This window comes from Melanotaenia boesemani, chromosome 7 (assembly GCF_017639745.1).
Source record: "Melanotaenia boesemani isolate fMelBoe1 chromosome 7, fMelBoe1.pri, whole genome shotgun sequence".
In the NCBI taxonomy this organism is placed as follows: Eukaryota; Metazoa; Chordata; class Actinopteri; order Atheriniformes; family Melanotaeniidae; genus Melanotaenia; species Melanotaenia boesemani.
In genome coordinates, this window is record NC_055688.1 from 34385031 (window position 1) to 34401204 (window position 16174).

Consider the following 16174-nt stretch of genomic DNA (forward strand, 5'->3'; position numbering starts at 1 on the left):
TGATTTTGCTGCCTGAGAACAAGAACAAAGTTCTCTGTTCTTGTGGAGTATGCTATGTAAGGGCTTTAACACCACCTCCAGACAATAAACCTAAAACTGCTAGGGGAGAAGCACCCTAGCTACCACATCAAGTACCCCAAAACATCCAACCTAAATTTAAACAAGTTTTATTTTTCATGTCTCTCTATCACAGCCGTGTATACTAGTATGTGTTAGAGAAAGGAACACAATAATTTCCTTTCTTAGTCTGTGGTATCCTTGATAAAGTCTTGTGCACCCCCAGGTCCTCCTATTTATAAAAGTCTAGTTCCGCCACAGTCCTGGAACCTTGTCAAGATCCTCTGGACATGGCCAAGGCCCTAAACCAGGGAACTATTTGTCTACCTTTGCCCAGTCTGTAAGCAGACACAGTCAAACTGATTTTAATGATATATTCATGCATTACAGCTATGGATAGCCAGGCTATTGACAGTGGTCACAGAGGAGAGCCGCGTGTCTAAACACAAATGACAGTGTGCTAATCTTCACTGCAGGGTTCAGTGTCTGATATCAACAGGCCCTCGAGACACGTCCTGTTCACACCGCGCTCTGACCACGGGAGAGTGATGGTACTCCCGAGCTGTCCGGAGGAGCGGATTTACGGTTTCTCAGCTGCCACTCAAACACGCGGAGGCTCCACAGAGAGGAGGGGACGCGGAGGACGTTTATCCATCCATTCATCAATCCGCTAAGTAATCGCACTCCGCCGCCCGGGACCTCCCGCTTGCCCCCCACCCCCCCTATTACCTACCAGCCCAACCAGCGCGCAGAGGCGCGAGACAACACCACGAGCTTCACTCTGTCTGTCGACGGCGGACGTGAACAGCTGTCGCACGCGCATACCGGTGAGAGAGAGAGCGAGACAGAGAGGGGGGCAGCTGGGAAGGAGGGGAGCGGAGGGAAAATAGAGCAAAAAAAGAGTCCGTCTGTCAGTATTACTCCCCCGGTGTGGATGTGGAGGAGCAGACGAGGACTCCACCACCTCTAAAGTCTCGTTCTCAGCCTCTGACAGGACGCATTTTTCCGGTGAGTAAAGATACTCTGATATTATTATCAGTTTAAGCAAATAAGACTGCGGTTTAACCGTTAATTACACCAACCGATGTTAAAATCGACTAAATGTTCCATAACATTTCTCTCTGGGGCTGAGGTTTGGCGTCCCGTTTTTTCGCTAATCTTTGACCAGAGACGCACACACAGCCCGCAGCTTGCTGTAGGACAGCCGTGTTTGTGGAGCTAATGTAGGCTGAAGGATTCACACCGCGCGGGCCGTGGGATTTTTTTTATTGAGATGTGTGTTACTGTGTGTGTGTATTTTCTCTCACTCCGTCCCTCGAGAAGAGGAAGTGAAAAGCGTTTCCTCTCCGCTTTTAGGAGGACAAGTAGATCTTGAAACGCGACCAAGGTCTATTTTAGAGGAAAGAAAGACACCGGCCTCAATTGAGCTTGAACCGTGTCTCCCAGCCATCCTGTTGTCATGGTTACTGGCTCGAGGAGGCTGGGAGAACATGTCTGTCTCGCGCTGTTCTCTCTCTCTCGCTCATTTCTCCCTTTCTCTCACTCTGTCACACACAACACACACAACGTGAACGAGAGAAACACACAATACGCCTGGTTTTTCTGGTGTTTAAGTATAAGTGTGTAAAACTCACCATGTAATGACTTCATTTTACATTTGAGTATCCCCCAACAGATAAGGCCAAAAGCATGCTGTAAGCCATTATAAAGAGATGAAAATGTGATTAAAAATGGTGTTAAGGACATTATGCATGCTAAAATTCCTCTACAAACGACCCCAAGGAGTCTAATGACCTATAAAGAAGAATATTAAAGAAATATAGTGATTTTTTTTGGTATGGTTAGGCTGAGCTGCTGATGGTCACACACTTTCTCTCGCTCTTCTGGACGTGGAAAACTACATTAAAACAGGTGTTTGATTGCTTCTTATTTTTCACCCCAAAAGCTGTCACCTTTACCTTAATTATAGACATAACATGTCTCGTCTGGATCCATTGTAATTTATTCCTCCCCAGTACAACTGTGAGCCCTTCCACACTGTAAAAAAACCCCAAAACAAACAAAAACAAAAACAAAACAAACAAAAAAAAAACCCCACTTAAAACAAGGCATTAGTCTAGCTGACTGCCAAATAAATACAATAACAAAACAGAAAAAAAAATCTGTGAAATTCCCAAATAAAAATACACTTTACACCTTCACTTTTCTCAGGAACAGTAGTGTGTAACTCTGATTTGTGATGGATAGCTTACCCTTTAGATGATCTACAGAAATTGTCCAGGCATTTATATTTTGTCCAGGAGATTTGCAGTCAAGCCACAAAATGTAATATTTATTCAGAGACCCTGTATGGTTAATCCACAATGAGTGATCAATGATAACACCATTATATCAAATTTAAATTACATCTTGTTTTTATTTATAACTGCATTATTATGACTAACAATAAAGTATTAAATTTTCATTATAAAAAAAATCGCTATTACTACGGTGGTGCCAAGAGACTTCTATTTCGACCTGGAATGAAGCCACTTCCTGTCAAACTTTTGACCAATCAGATAGCTTGAATTGATGGTAATGTCCAATCAGGAGCAACCAAAGATCAGCAAGCAACAAGAAAGTTCTATTTCTGTCTGAAAAGAACAAAAATTATGGTCCTTTATGGCAGGAATAAAATGTAGAATATGTTTTTGATGGATGTTGGCGTTATAAACAAGCTGAGTTGGAGTTGGCTTTGTGAGGATAGTGGGTAAATAGTAGCATAAATGTAAATAGCACAGAAACTCCAAATAGCAAAAAAAAAAAACATATATGTAAATAGTTTCTTTTTGTGTTTGTTTCAATGCCAATATTTTTTCTCCTGAAAGCCAAGACTTGAGAAAATGATATGCAGATGAGAAAAGGCTTGGTCCCTGCTGATCTGTGTGTTGTTTTTACAAAGTTCTATTAGTAATAAATTCTGTTTTTTTTTTTTTAATTTGTTTGTTTTTTTTGGGGGGGGGGTTTGGCCTTTATGCTGCCATATCTATTGAAACATCCATTTATATATTTGTAAATTTATATATATAGATATATATATATATATATCTATATATATATTCTTCTTCTCTTCTGACTCACTCTCAATGTCTTCCTCTTTTATCATCCCTGCGATGGCTTTATTAGCACAAAACTGATTTACAGCCATGTTAAAACCAATTGGTATGCAGGTCTTTTGTAATCTCACATCAAGAAAATGTTGTAGAAAAGACTATTTAGTTTGCAAACATGTGAAGCATCTTAATGCTGACATTACAAATCATTCACCTGCCAGAAAAGACATGCTATGTCTGCTAGAAGCATGAGAAATCGTCTACAACAAGATGAATCACCACATTATTGTGAGCATAGATCTACATGTATGATTTTAAAGAGACAAAATGTAGGAGGACAGCTGACCTTGATGGTCTAGAAGTGACATATTGGGGTGGTTTAAAGGAGCTGACTGATTATTAACGCTCCAGTAGGCTCTCGTAGTTAGATTGAGGCTATGTTGGTGTGCTGGTGGGCCTTGTTGTAGACAGGAGGATAGGAAAACACCCTGGACTGTTTTCAAGTCCATTTTTCTTGCCTTCCTGTGCAGGCTCACAAGCAGGAAATGATGAAATGATTTTACGCACCTGCAACAGCATTTTTAAAGGTGACTTTATCTCTGCACAGTGGGAGTGTGAGCTGCAGGCAGACGCATTCCTGTACCAAGCCTGCATATTATGAACAGTGTCAGTAGGTCATTTATAGTATGAGACTGCAGTGTTTTCTTTCTTTATTGGAATATGTCTCACTGATATATGGAGAAAGAGAAGGAGGGAAGAGCAGGGGAGGTTTTCCTGCTGTGTCCTTAGTATGCAGATCTGATATCCATCATTCCAGCCGGCAGCTTCATAAATTAATTTTGATTGCTAATTAGTTACTTATGAAAAGTACTTAGAGGGTTGTCCCGGGGGGTCCCAGTGTTTACAATGTCTGTTTGCTTAGTTTGACGTAAGAATAACTGCCAAACTTTCCCTTTCCCCCCTTTTCATTAGAATTTTTCCTGTTTTCTCAGTAGTAAATGTGCTTCCATAAATGCACAGTTTTAGTTTCATCTAAATGGACTGCTTATTAAGTATGTAGGATAATTTACATCTTGAAAAAGGGGTAATCAGCTTGTTGTCAGCGAGTGCACTGAAGCATCAGCACTGTGTGCCTCACACTACTTGTGCTGCCGCCTTTTAGTCAGAAACCCTCATGGTGGCACGCCGCAGAGACAAAATAGCTGTGCAAAAACGTTTTTGTTTAAAATGACTGTGTGCAGCACTTTGAATGTAATGAGGTCAGACAAGTTGAAAGTGGTCAATTGGTGGCCTGTTCCACCACTTAAACTCAGGAAAAAGGTAGTGCAGTGATGCTCAATACAAGTGTCTGCAGGCAGAGTGGTGCTTTCAAAACGATTTACAAACAGATAGACAGATAGAGATGAAAGAGTAAGGAGATTAAGTCTTTACAAAGCAGAACAAGAGTTCCTATAATATAATGCTGTGGCTGTAATTTATTCCCTTTATATTAAAGCAGTCGCATCATCTTGATGTTGACTCTTGTTCTGTCCCTTTCTCTCTTTTTTCTCCTCCAATGATGTCCTCTTGGGTTTGTTCGCTGAATCAGCCATAAAGTGTGCTCAACACTGTTGATATCCAGTTGCTAGCATATGACACTGTGTGTACAGGGAAACTCAGCTGTAATGTGATGCTCCAGGCTGGCAAAAATAGTTGAGAAGTGTAGTTTCTCAACTTCTGGATTCTGCAGGGAAACGACAGCCTCATGAATGTACAAAATGAATGTCAGTGTGCTATCAAAACAAGCCAGAAAAACATATTTTTATGGTCAGAAGGATACGTAGTGCTACTTTAATGGTTTATTGTTATTCATTTATTGCTATTTTCTGTTATTACTTGTAAATCAACAGAAGTGAGTTTACATTTTCACGGGGCATGGTGGGTGAGTTATGTTTGACGTGACTGTGTGATGGTGAGTGTGGGTACGGCACAGGGGAGGGTGTGAGTGTGGGGTTATATGGGGTGCAGATTGGAGTAGGTGGGGGGAGGGGTCGATGGTGCCCTGGTTTCCGGGGTGTGCGGCTGGAACATTGGGGTGTGTGCTGGCCTACGCCGAGTGGTTGTCTGGGGGGGCCTGGTCCTCCTATGCATGGTGCGGGCCCTCTGCCTTTGGGGGGTGGGGCGGCTGCCTCTGGGCTCCTGGGGCCCTGGGCCCTTCACTTGGGCTGGCCTGGGTGGCCGGTTCCTGGCGGGGCCGGCGGCTGCCGATCTTGGCCCACTGGGACCTGTGCCCCAAGACCGTGGGGGGCTCTTGCTGGGGCTCTCCTCTGCCGCCCTTCGGGTGGGGCTGGAGTCGTCTTCGTGGTGGGGTAGCTTGGGCTAGTGCTCCGGGGCTGCTGCTGAGGGCCCGGGTTTCTGGGCTGCCCTGGTCTGCCTCTGGCCTCCGTAGAGGCGTGGTCGCATTTGCACGATCTCACTCACCACTCTTCATCACTGATCACTCCTTATTCCTCATCCTCTGCATGCTGACAGTCACTGAGTTGTCCAGTGGGTTTTTATACTAAGAGATAATTCTTCTTTTTATTTTTCCTGTGAGTTAGTATCTGGTCGTTGTTATGCTACTTTCATGATATGTCTTTTTGATTTGGTTATTATTTAAAAACTCTTAATAACTAGTGGCTCTTTTTTTTTTTGTTTGTTTTGTTTTGTTTTGTTTTTTTTAAGTTGTAGGAAATTTTCTGGTGTGTTCATGTACAGGTGTAACAGTTTGTTGTCAGGTGATGGTGTGGATTGAAGGGTCATTTCCTTCTGTCTGTGATGTTTTTGTCTCCTTTCTTCTTTCCCTTTTGCATCTTTTTGCTATTTCCCATCTTTTTCTGTCCCCTCCGGTCAGGTCCAGCAAGATTACATAGATTCGGTGATTCAAAGTAAATAAATAAATAAATGAATCAGATTATCATGAGGAGCCTTACCCATAGGCCTCCCCTTGGCAGAGAAAATTTGTTCAGCACGATACAGCAACCAGATTATCATTTTGCTGCTATGATGCTGGACAGGACAGGTTAAAAAAAAAATTAAGGAACAGTAATTAGCAAGTAAATGTGTCAGATTTTAGGCACTAGCTAATGTCTAATCTAGCAAGTTGATGACATTTACAACAACAATCTTACAAAAGCACAACATAAATACATACAATTAAATAATGTAAATTTCATACCCATTATTGCGCATTCCTCATTACAAAATGCTACATACCAGTCAATAAATTGCAAATTATAGTGTGTTACTTAAGTTACAGATTACACATGAGTGCACACCTGATTGGACATAAAAAAGTTTTGTTATGTTTATGGTTGCGTATATGTGTAGACTGGCTTACTTTGTCCTTCTGCAAATCACCATTTGCTTGGTTTAGCACAAGATTAAGTACCAATCTCCTGTTTGTTTACATGGCAGCTGCTGACTTAGCCTTGATGTCCCCATTGCTAACCTTGTTAACAGAACCTTTTTCACACTTGCACATGAATGCACAGCTACAATCCAGTCCAATTTAGTTTTAAAGCACTTTTAAAACAAATATAATTGTACCAAGGTGTTGTACAATCATAAAAATAAGCAATGAAAATATACAAGTAGGAAAAAAGTTGACTTGATCAAGGCACTTTATGGACTAAACTGCTAAACAATAATTTCAGTTGCTAGCAATGAGGAGAAGTTGTTGAAAGTCTGAAGGTCACCTTGTGACTGACAAATACAGAGAAAAGTGGGGGTTGCACCATGAGCGAGGACAAATACACTCACAGATAACAGCTTTACAGAGGAAACAGAATAGATTAAATCAATGTAAACTATATTTTCTGATATTTATAACTTGTTTAAAATACCAAAATGAGCTAAATATCTTTAGACCATGAATGGGAAGCCACTACAAAAAAATAGTGTATAGATGCTTTCAAGTAGATTGCTGTAACATTATTAAGGTTAATCATGTTTATCTTGATTAATTTAATCATGTTTATCTTGATTAATTTAATCATGTTAAATATTGTTAATTCTTTATGTTGATACAGTTTTAATAATATCTGTTCTTTTCATTAATGAAGGTAGATGTGCTCATCATAATTAGTCATATTTTTTTCAATGATCTTCTTCATTTTGGACTTTATGGACCAAACAAATTTGATGAATATGAACCAGCAGCAGCTTCAGCACCACCTCCAGCTGGGCTTCACATTCCAGTGTGATCCACTCACATTTTGTTCCATTGTTTTCTTTTAGTTTCAGAGCTTCCAGCCTCATTACTTCAGCAGTGTTGCATCTCTGCTGCCTGTAGAGACCAGTCATGCTTATCAGTGGAGATTCTCAGCGGACTGCGGCACAGCGTCTCACAGATCAATAAATTACACCACGTCTGTGTCCATTCTTTGGATTGTGTGTGCGTCTGTGAGACAGAAGCTCAGAGAGAAAGATATAACAAGCACAAGAGGCAGAAAAGAGTTATTTGATGGTGACTGGGCCTTTTGTTCAATGCCATTCTAACTCGATTGGTGGTTTATATGTTTTTGGACAAGGGGGTTGAACGTATGTGTTTGTGTTGTTCACATGATTGGCATGTGGTCTGATCACAGTTAAAGGAAATTGATAAGGCTTAAGAGACTCAGTGTTCTGCTGACAAAAGAGGAATGCACTTAGTCTTTCCTGGTGGGTATTGGATAGAAAGAAACACAAAGACTTGGGGACACACACGGTCTCATAACCACATTTTATTTATTGCTGGCTATGTTTCCTCATATGACTGAGCAGGATGCCCGAGCACATCTGCTCTCTCTTCTCAGCAGCCAGAGTGCTTCTCACTTCCAAAGTTTTTTTTTTCCACTGGATAAGATCCATTTAGCTCAATTACCTCAAAATGAGAGGCTAAGATGGAGAAAAGAGAGAGTTAGACTGTGAGATAGCAGAGAAACATAATGTAGAACAGATGAAGAGGACGGAGTGGGAGGAGAACAGGACACAGGAGACACACGGGAAGAGAGAAACAGAATTCCCACTTATCGTGTCTGGTTTCATAACCGTTCTCTGTTTCCATTTATGGAGATGTGTCACTGCTTCATTTGTGCACGCCTGTGTGTGCCCATAAGAATTTGACTGCATATTAATATGTGCAAATCCATTTTTGTGGAATAGCATTAACAGATGCAAATTGTGCATGGACTGCAGCAGGCGCATGTTAGAAATGTCTTTCAAATATTCAGTGCTTAAGTTTGGGATTATTCTGAGATCATACTAATAGAGCTGTTATAGACACTCAGCAAATACTAATCTATGAATGATTTAGGCCAAAAATGCTCTTAGATTTATTACTCTGACATGCACTTCTCTTAGTCTGTCGCGATGCAGTTACAAATTGCATTTGATGCAATTTACAAAGTGACTGCTGTTTCTGAAGATGGAAAAACCTGAAACTGATTACTAAAAATAAAAAAAAATGAGAACATGAGTAGGCCAATCACTGGTCCTGGATTCAGGAAGCATTTGTTGAGCAATCAGCCAGAGTGTCCTTAAAGATCAGAGCAGCAGCAGTAAGAGAGAGGAAAATTTCAGAAGGCTACATTAAAGAGACACTGTTGTGGAGAAAAAAAACCCAAAGTGCTGATAGTCTGCTTGTATTTCTTATGACATTGGAGCATTTCTGTGACAACATGAAGCCTAAAAGAAGGAAAATGTTCTGCTTTAACTGGAAGCCCCAAACAAGGAGCCAATTTGTGTCTCTTTTTGGCTTCTGCATAATTTGCATCATCGATTTGCAGCTGTGATAGAAACATTTAGTGGACCTAAAGGTATCTTTACACTCGGGGGCTAAACCACAGCATTTTGTAACATAACAGATATGAATTTGGCTCACATCTTTGCCTCCAACAAATCTTTCCTCTCTCCTGTAGCCATGTGTTATTTTTTCTGCACAGTTTGACTCAGAAATGCTAGAAATTTCCTGAGAGACCACAGAGTTTTGCTGGCAGATTGAGAATGTTCATTTCTGCCTAAGTAGGTCTGTACCTGCATCTGCATGCCATCAGGAAAGCTTTGAATGGCAGTAAATATTTTACTGCAGTTGTTCTACAAGTCCCTAGCTGCAGATGATTCAGCATAGCTGAGATTTCATGTGTCCAGAGTCTCTGGATGAATCAGGCAGAAAGGGTTGCTTCCTGGCTGCAGCCTGCAACAAAGGCACAATCTAAACACACCAAATAGAGGTTTGGGCTTTGTAAAATGTTCATTTGCTCATGGCACTTCGTTCACTTTACAATCACATTAATAATAAAAGAAAATATTAAATATGATCACCATCAAATAGATCCTTCTTTTCTTTTAACAAAAAAAAAAGAATAACACATCATAGTCAGCTTTAAGTCACAAATAACTAGCTCTGCAGAATGGTAACAACAAAAAAACAAAAACAAAACTGTGGAACCATGCAAACTAAAATTACAGACTTACTAGACTGTTACACATGGTGGGTGGTGGGGGGTTCAGAGGGTGGTTGGTTTATTGGGGGGGTCATATACTAAAGCGGGACATGATTGTGTTCCTCTCTCTTAACACACAGGGTCACATAAACTGCTGTGATAACTGTGGTCCCATTAGAGAGACATGAGAAATAAAAAATTTTCCATTAATAATCTGGATCACCAAGTTCAAAAAGGTTCATAGAAAGGTAAGTTGGTTGCTTTGGAACACACAAGCATGGTATCGATGACTGCTCCTCCTCCTGAGCTACAGCTGCTGTACTTGACATGGTAGTGGGAGGACCAATGTCCTCCCTCCGTAGTAGTTCTGGTTTCTTGTCTGGTGATGGTGGTAGACTGGACCCTTGTGTCAGACCATTTAAATCCTCTTCTACTAAACAAGACTGGTTACAGGCTATATATCTCATCATTTTCATATTGTAACTTACTTTTAAATCAACTAGCAGCCTTGCTAGGCTCCTGTTTAATAAAAATGGATCATGTAGCTCTAGCTTAGTCAGCGCTAAGTACCATGCATACTAAAGTACTCTTTGAGCATCTTTATACAATAGTTTATTTTAATCTCCAATGTAAAAACTAAGTTTATATAGTCCCAAAGTACACTCACTGAAAACTAAATATGACATGGTTTCCCCACATTATCTTAAAAATAACCCAGTGCTACCCACTAGATTAGCACTGCTACGTAGCTTCAGACTAATATGAGGTTAATAACCTTACATGTCATTATTTTTAATGTTGTCAATATTAATATTTTGAAAGGATGAATAAATAGGAAACTGCTTTAAAATGTACTTTAAACTGGTGTAGTGACAGTGGAAACCCATTCATACTTAGAACGATACTTCCAGGCAGAGATTCGAACTGGTGCCAGGGACATGGAGGATCTGGAGTCTGTGTTTATGAACCGACTGCTCAACTAGTCAAGCTTAATGCCATTAACATAATTTATTTATTTATTTTTTTCTTTGATACACAGCAATCAGTACAAGTAGATTTGTCGACATCGACTAATATTTTTTTTTCCTGTGGATCCTTTTCGTTTTCTTCTTCATATTTCTTCTTTTTTCCCAAAGAGATTTACAGTAGCAGTTCTTAATTGCTGCCCAAACATGTATGGTGTTTCTGTTGGTCTCTTAGCTGTTGCTGACATTTTGGAGAAGACATGAGCCTCGATAGGTCAGGTGATGTCACATTAATGGAAGGCTGCAGAGGTCAAAATATGTTTGACTCTCGTCATTCTTTTCTTGCTCTTTTAAAAACAAGAAAAGGACAAATGGATGACACAAGACCCTCCTAGTATAATTCCAACACAACATGAACTCTTCAGTATATTAAAATGAACCATATTGTCTAATCCTATATCTCGTGTAAAATTATATCCAATCAGATTTCAGAGGTGGCTTGTGCCACCCTGGCTACCCCTCTAGCTCTGTCCCAGCACCACTGAGGAAACCATCAAGTGTTGACAGAGAGCAAAGTAAAAGCAGGATTCTCCACATCAATTCAGAGCCAATAAACTAGCAGGAGCATCCTGACAGGAATCTGTTGCCTGTATTTATCTTTTCCTCTTTCTACCTGTTCCTGCCCTCCTTTCACAACTGTTTTGGGATCATCTGGTGCAGAGGACAAAGTGTTCTAGTATATATGTCTCTGCAACACACAGTTATACAGTACACCTAGAAGCACGCTACAGTGCACATACTGTATGCAATAGTGCTGCTTTGAGTGTGGCCTCAATGACACATTTAGCCAGGAATAGTTCAATTAAATGGTTGTCTGTTACAGCTACCTTCTGTATCACATTGTTATCATTTTCTTCTCCTGTCCTGTGTCTCTGCATGCTTTTAAAAGCTGCAAACTTCATCTCCAGCTGTGGTGTGGACTGCCAACCCCTGCCTCAGTGAAAGGGCACCATGACCCAGGAGGGGCAGGCTCTGCCCTCTCCCACCGCACCTGAGAACCCAGTGGAGCCCAGTACAACTGCTGCTGAGCCGCCATCAGAGGCACACAATGAGGCAGCCGAAGATAAGCCAGAGAACAGGGCTAAGGACAAGACAGAGAAAGAGAAACAACAGGAGGAGCTCGGAGGAACAGCAGAGATACACAAAGAAGAGGAAACGATGGATGTAAAAGATGAGGATGAAGAGCTAGAAAAGGAGAGGGCAGATGTTTGTGAAGAGGAGCATCAACACACAACTGAAGGAGCTGAAGAGGTGAGAGAGGAGGAAGCGGGGGCGGAAAATGAAGACGTTAAACCATCTGCAGAGGAGGCAGTTAACCCTCAACAAGCTGGACGGTTAGTACAGACATTCATACACACTGTTAGTTAACATTTTCACTGTTAGGTACCAAATCACCACAGCTTTTATAGCCACAGAAAACTGTATCAGTTCAGACCATGTTCATATTGTCTAATAATATGGACATCATCTTTTATTCAGATTATTTGTAATGGCAAATTGTTTTCTCAGTGTGGTTCCCCAGCACATAATTAGCCTAATATGCTTCACTTGCATTTTCTAAATAGATAGTCAACAAGCTCAGACTAAATGAGCTGAAATAAAAACATCAAAAACAGCTGAGTGAGCCATTTTAGTCACTCCCAGTTTTCTTTTTATGGGTTTGCAATAGTAAAATGGGAAATACAGAGGAAAAAGACACCAATAACAAAATCTAAAATCAACATAATTCATTGTTGCTGTTCTTTTGTGTCCTTTTGTTCTTTTGTCTTACATGAAACAGATTTTATGGCAAATTTCTGTCCAGCATTAAACAACATCACAGTAGTATCATAATAAGAAAGGAAATTATTGTGTTCCTCTCTCTACCACAAACTCAATACTGCTATGATAATTGTGGTCATAATGAAAAGTCAGGAGAAATAAAACATCTTTACGTTAGTAATCTGGATCACCAGGTGGTGGGGGTAGACTGGATGACTTGTGTGGCTAACTTCATGTTGGGTCTATGTCCTTTCTCTTTACAAACATTTTGGAAGTTTCTCCCCTTCTCTTGATTCTTATTTATCTTCCAATGCAAAATAATTGTTTTCAGACCATATTTGTCCACATTTTCATGCCATAGATATCTTTTAAATCAACCAGCAGCCTTGCTAGCCTCCTGTTTAAATTAAACTAGATTGTGTAGTTCAAGCTTAGCCAGCGCTAAGTAATGTGAGGTACTTTTTGAGCATCTTTACTGTTTATTTTCAGCTTCAATGTGAACTCATGAATAACTGAGTTGATGTGTAGTTCTTAAATACCCTCACTGAAAACTAAATATGACATGGTTTCTTTACATTATCTTAAAACTGATCGAGTGCTACTATCTAACTAGATTAGCACTGCCTTGTAGCTTCACGTTAGCATCAGGCTAATAGGCTTAGATAACATTGCTAGTTGCACCTGCACAGGGACAAGATCTCTAGAAATGTGCAGCCAAATGTCAATATTTTTAAATGATAACTAATTATGAAGCCGCATTAAAACTGACTTCATACTGGTGTAGAGACAATGATGTCTGGAAAGATGTTGCGGTCCTCATCCTGACATGGCACCTGCTGTGTACAATCAGATTCCTCTAGATTCACTACTGCTGTGGCACGTGTGTCAATATTAACAAAGAAGCTGTCAAATGTTTGAGTCTTTGTGCTAATCCTTCTTTTCTTCCCGTTATTACAGACTGGCAAATGGAATAGGTGGGAATGATGATGAAGATGAGGTGGGAGAAGAGGAAGAAGGAGGAGATGAGGTGGGGACAAATTTAGACACTTTCAGCTCTAATTTTGAGACAACTGTAGAGCAGGCCGACACAGAGGTTGAGGAAGACGAGGAGGAGGCCCTGAAAGAGGGTGATGGTAGAGAAAACCAGGACAGTTTCAGCTCCACATTCGAGCAGATTGTTGAGCAGGTTGATGCTCAAGAAGAGGAAGAGGAGGAAGAAGACAGAGAGTTGGAAGAGGAGAGGCAGAAAAGTAAGGTGGACAACAAAGATGGCTTCAGCTCCACATTTGAGCGTATAGTAGAGTCTGCCCTGCTGCGGGGCGGGACCTGCTACAGCAGCCTGGACTCTCTGGACGTCCTGTCACTGACTGATGAGACGGACAGCTGCGTCAGCTTTGAGGCGCCTCTAACGCCACTCATCCAACAGAGGGCACTGTTCCAGGGGCCTGAACCGCTAGAGCTGGAGTTGGCCACGGTTCAGGAGCAAGACGGGGCTGAGGCTGGACCAGATGCCCTGGATGACGATCTCACAGCTGGGATGAGCTCTGCCCGCGGAGCTGGGGCGGTGGCTGGGACAGGAGGAAGTCCGCTGAGGACAACAATACCAGGGAGCAGGTCAGAGTTTGTGCTGAGCCAACCTGGACGCTGGGCTCTCTCTAATGGATACCATTCAGAGTCCCAAGAGGGCTGTGGAGCCATGGTCACCTCTGTCAGGTAAGAATTAGGCACATCTCAAAGTAAACACGATGTATACTTTGATTTACACTCTTAAATTCTTGCTTGCCTAAAGCTACTTATAAATATCCTTCCTGTCCCTCCCCAAAACAAACAAACAAAAACATGAATAAAAAAAATAAGAAAACACAATCACTACCTGGAATTAACTAAGCAGATAGGTAAGAACCTCTCACTGGATAATTACTGTATGGATAACTATGTTTCAGCTGGTAACAAGTTATTTAACCCTGACAAATAGATTGAGAAGTTTCTAATTTCTTTAACAACCATGTCAGAAGATACATCCTGTGGTCATGAAAAAGATCACGGAAAGAAAACATCTAAAGAGATGCTGAAACTACAAGAAACTGTGTGAAGAACTGTCCAACACATTATTATAGTGGGGAACCATCGTCTTCCAGGAAGAAATGTAGTTGGAAAACAAAATCCTGAATGATTGTTTTGAATGATTATTTGAACATTTAGTGAAATCAGATCGTAAAACAAAAACACTGTTAGAACTCAGGGTTATGTTTAATAGTGAAAGTAAGACTGTTTCCACATGAACTATGTGAAGGGAACTCAAGAGATTGAAACTAAACAGCTTTGTAGCCATAAGAAAACCACTTTTCAGTGAGGATTATCAAAATAAAAGGCTTAATTTTTCTAGGGAGCATAAAGACTGGACTCTGGAGTAATGGAAGGTCATGTGGTCTGATAAGTCCAGATTTACACTGCTGTGGAGTGATGGGAACATTAGAGTAAGAAGAGAGGAGGATGAAGTGATGCCTAGTTCCTACTGTACAAGCCTGTGGGGGCAGTCTATGACCTGGGGTTGCAGCTCTTGGTCAAGTTCTCCCAAAAAATTGGTTAAGTTTGTATAAATTTTCACATGGTTATTTTGGCTAAATAATAATTTTAAATGTTTTAAGAACTTTAGTATATTTAGGGTATGTGGTTTGCAGCTGTGTGCAAGTGTCTGACTAAGACTTGGTATCGGTCGATACTCAGTCTTACTAAAAGATTCTTGTGTAGGTATCTGGGACAATAAAATCTCAGTCACTTGCACATTTAGTTACCTTTTGTCTAAATGCTTTGTTTACCTTGCTGCTTCTTTAAGGCCGAAGACCTGTTGGAGCTGTCCTGCTGGTTGGTAAAAAAGTGTGTGAGGCCTTTTTTTTCTTTGTTTGAGGCAAAGCAAGCTAATCAGGAGGGAGACATTATTCAGAAGCGTTACAGAGTAATTTAGGGAAATGATGGAGGAGAAAACCTGGACTTTAAACAAGGTTTTCAGTCATTCCAGGAGTAGTGACTCCCTCTGGTGTGGACTTTGAGCTTTCTCAAACTTGACCTACATGAAAAAAAGAGTTAACACACTGGTGGCTGGAAAAACACTGTTTCTTCTGATACATTAATTGAATGGTTCTTGTTGGAACTTTGGACATTTTCAGCGTGACCTTTAGTTTGTGTCCTGACTGAATTTATTTAGGATGTTACCAGCTTTTATTTCTGGCTTAAAATCATTATTACCAATAGTAGCTCCTAAATCAGAAATGTTCAAACCTTATATGAGCATTAAATTCTAAATATGATTAATAGTTATTTTGATATAAACCTATAAAATAATGTTTTGTTTTGTTTTTTTTTCTCTTACTATAAAATAATATTTTACCAGGTCTCTTGTACAAAATAATTTATGAAAAGGTTTATAAATGTGGATGAACTGTGAAGCCTTTGTTGTTAAAGCCTATATATTTAGGATCTTTTACATTACTATTGTTACATGCAGTAATATGATTGGTTAGATTACTGACAACAGTGTGCTTCCGGTTGTTTAAGATTTGTGCAGAAGTCATACTAAAGCTGTATTAACTTGCTGTGACCTTGGCTCAACCAGCAGGTGGCATTAGCAAGCGAAGCCCTGCTGTGTGTGCTTAAAGAAAGAGTGGGGAGGGTAGGCTGCAGGTAAATCAGGTGGTCTGAATTACTTGAAAGACAGTAATTTGTCTATATATAAAAACGTAGATAAAAATGACCAGTTTATCAAAGGGAAACTAAATACTTAGTAAAATACAAAGTG

At 40.4% G+C, this 16174-nt stretch overlaps 1 protein-coding gene across 2 annotated transcripts in view; it reads left to right on the forward strand.

Annotated features, from left to right (window-relative positions):
• Positions 1-754: 754 nt before the first annotated feature.
• Positions 755-16174, forward strand: part of psd2 (pleckstrin and Sec7 domain containing 2) — a 55263-nt gene continuing 39843 nt past the window's right edge. The window contains exons 1-3 of one of the 2 annotated variants that reach the window (XM_041990232.1): positions 755-1065; positions 11526-11951; positions 13336-14091. In XM_041990232.1, coding sequence (XP_041846166.1) covers positions 11569-11951; positions 13336-14091 — 1139 coding nt within the window. In that variant the 5' untranslated portion in view covers positions 755-1065; positions 11526-11568. Of the gene's footprint in view, positions 1066-11506; positions 11952-13335; positions 14092-16174 lie in introns of both variants that reach the window. The other variant, XM_041990233.1, reaches the window with a different exon arrangement.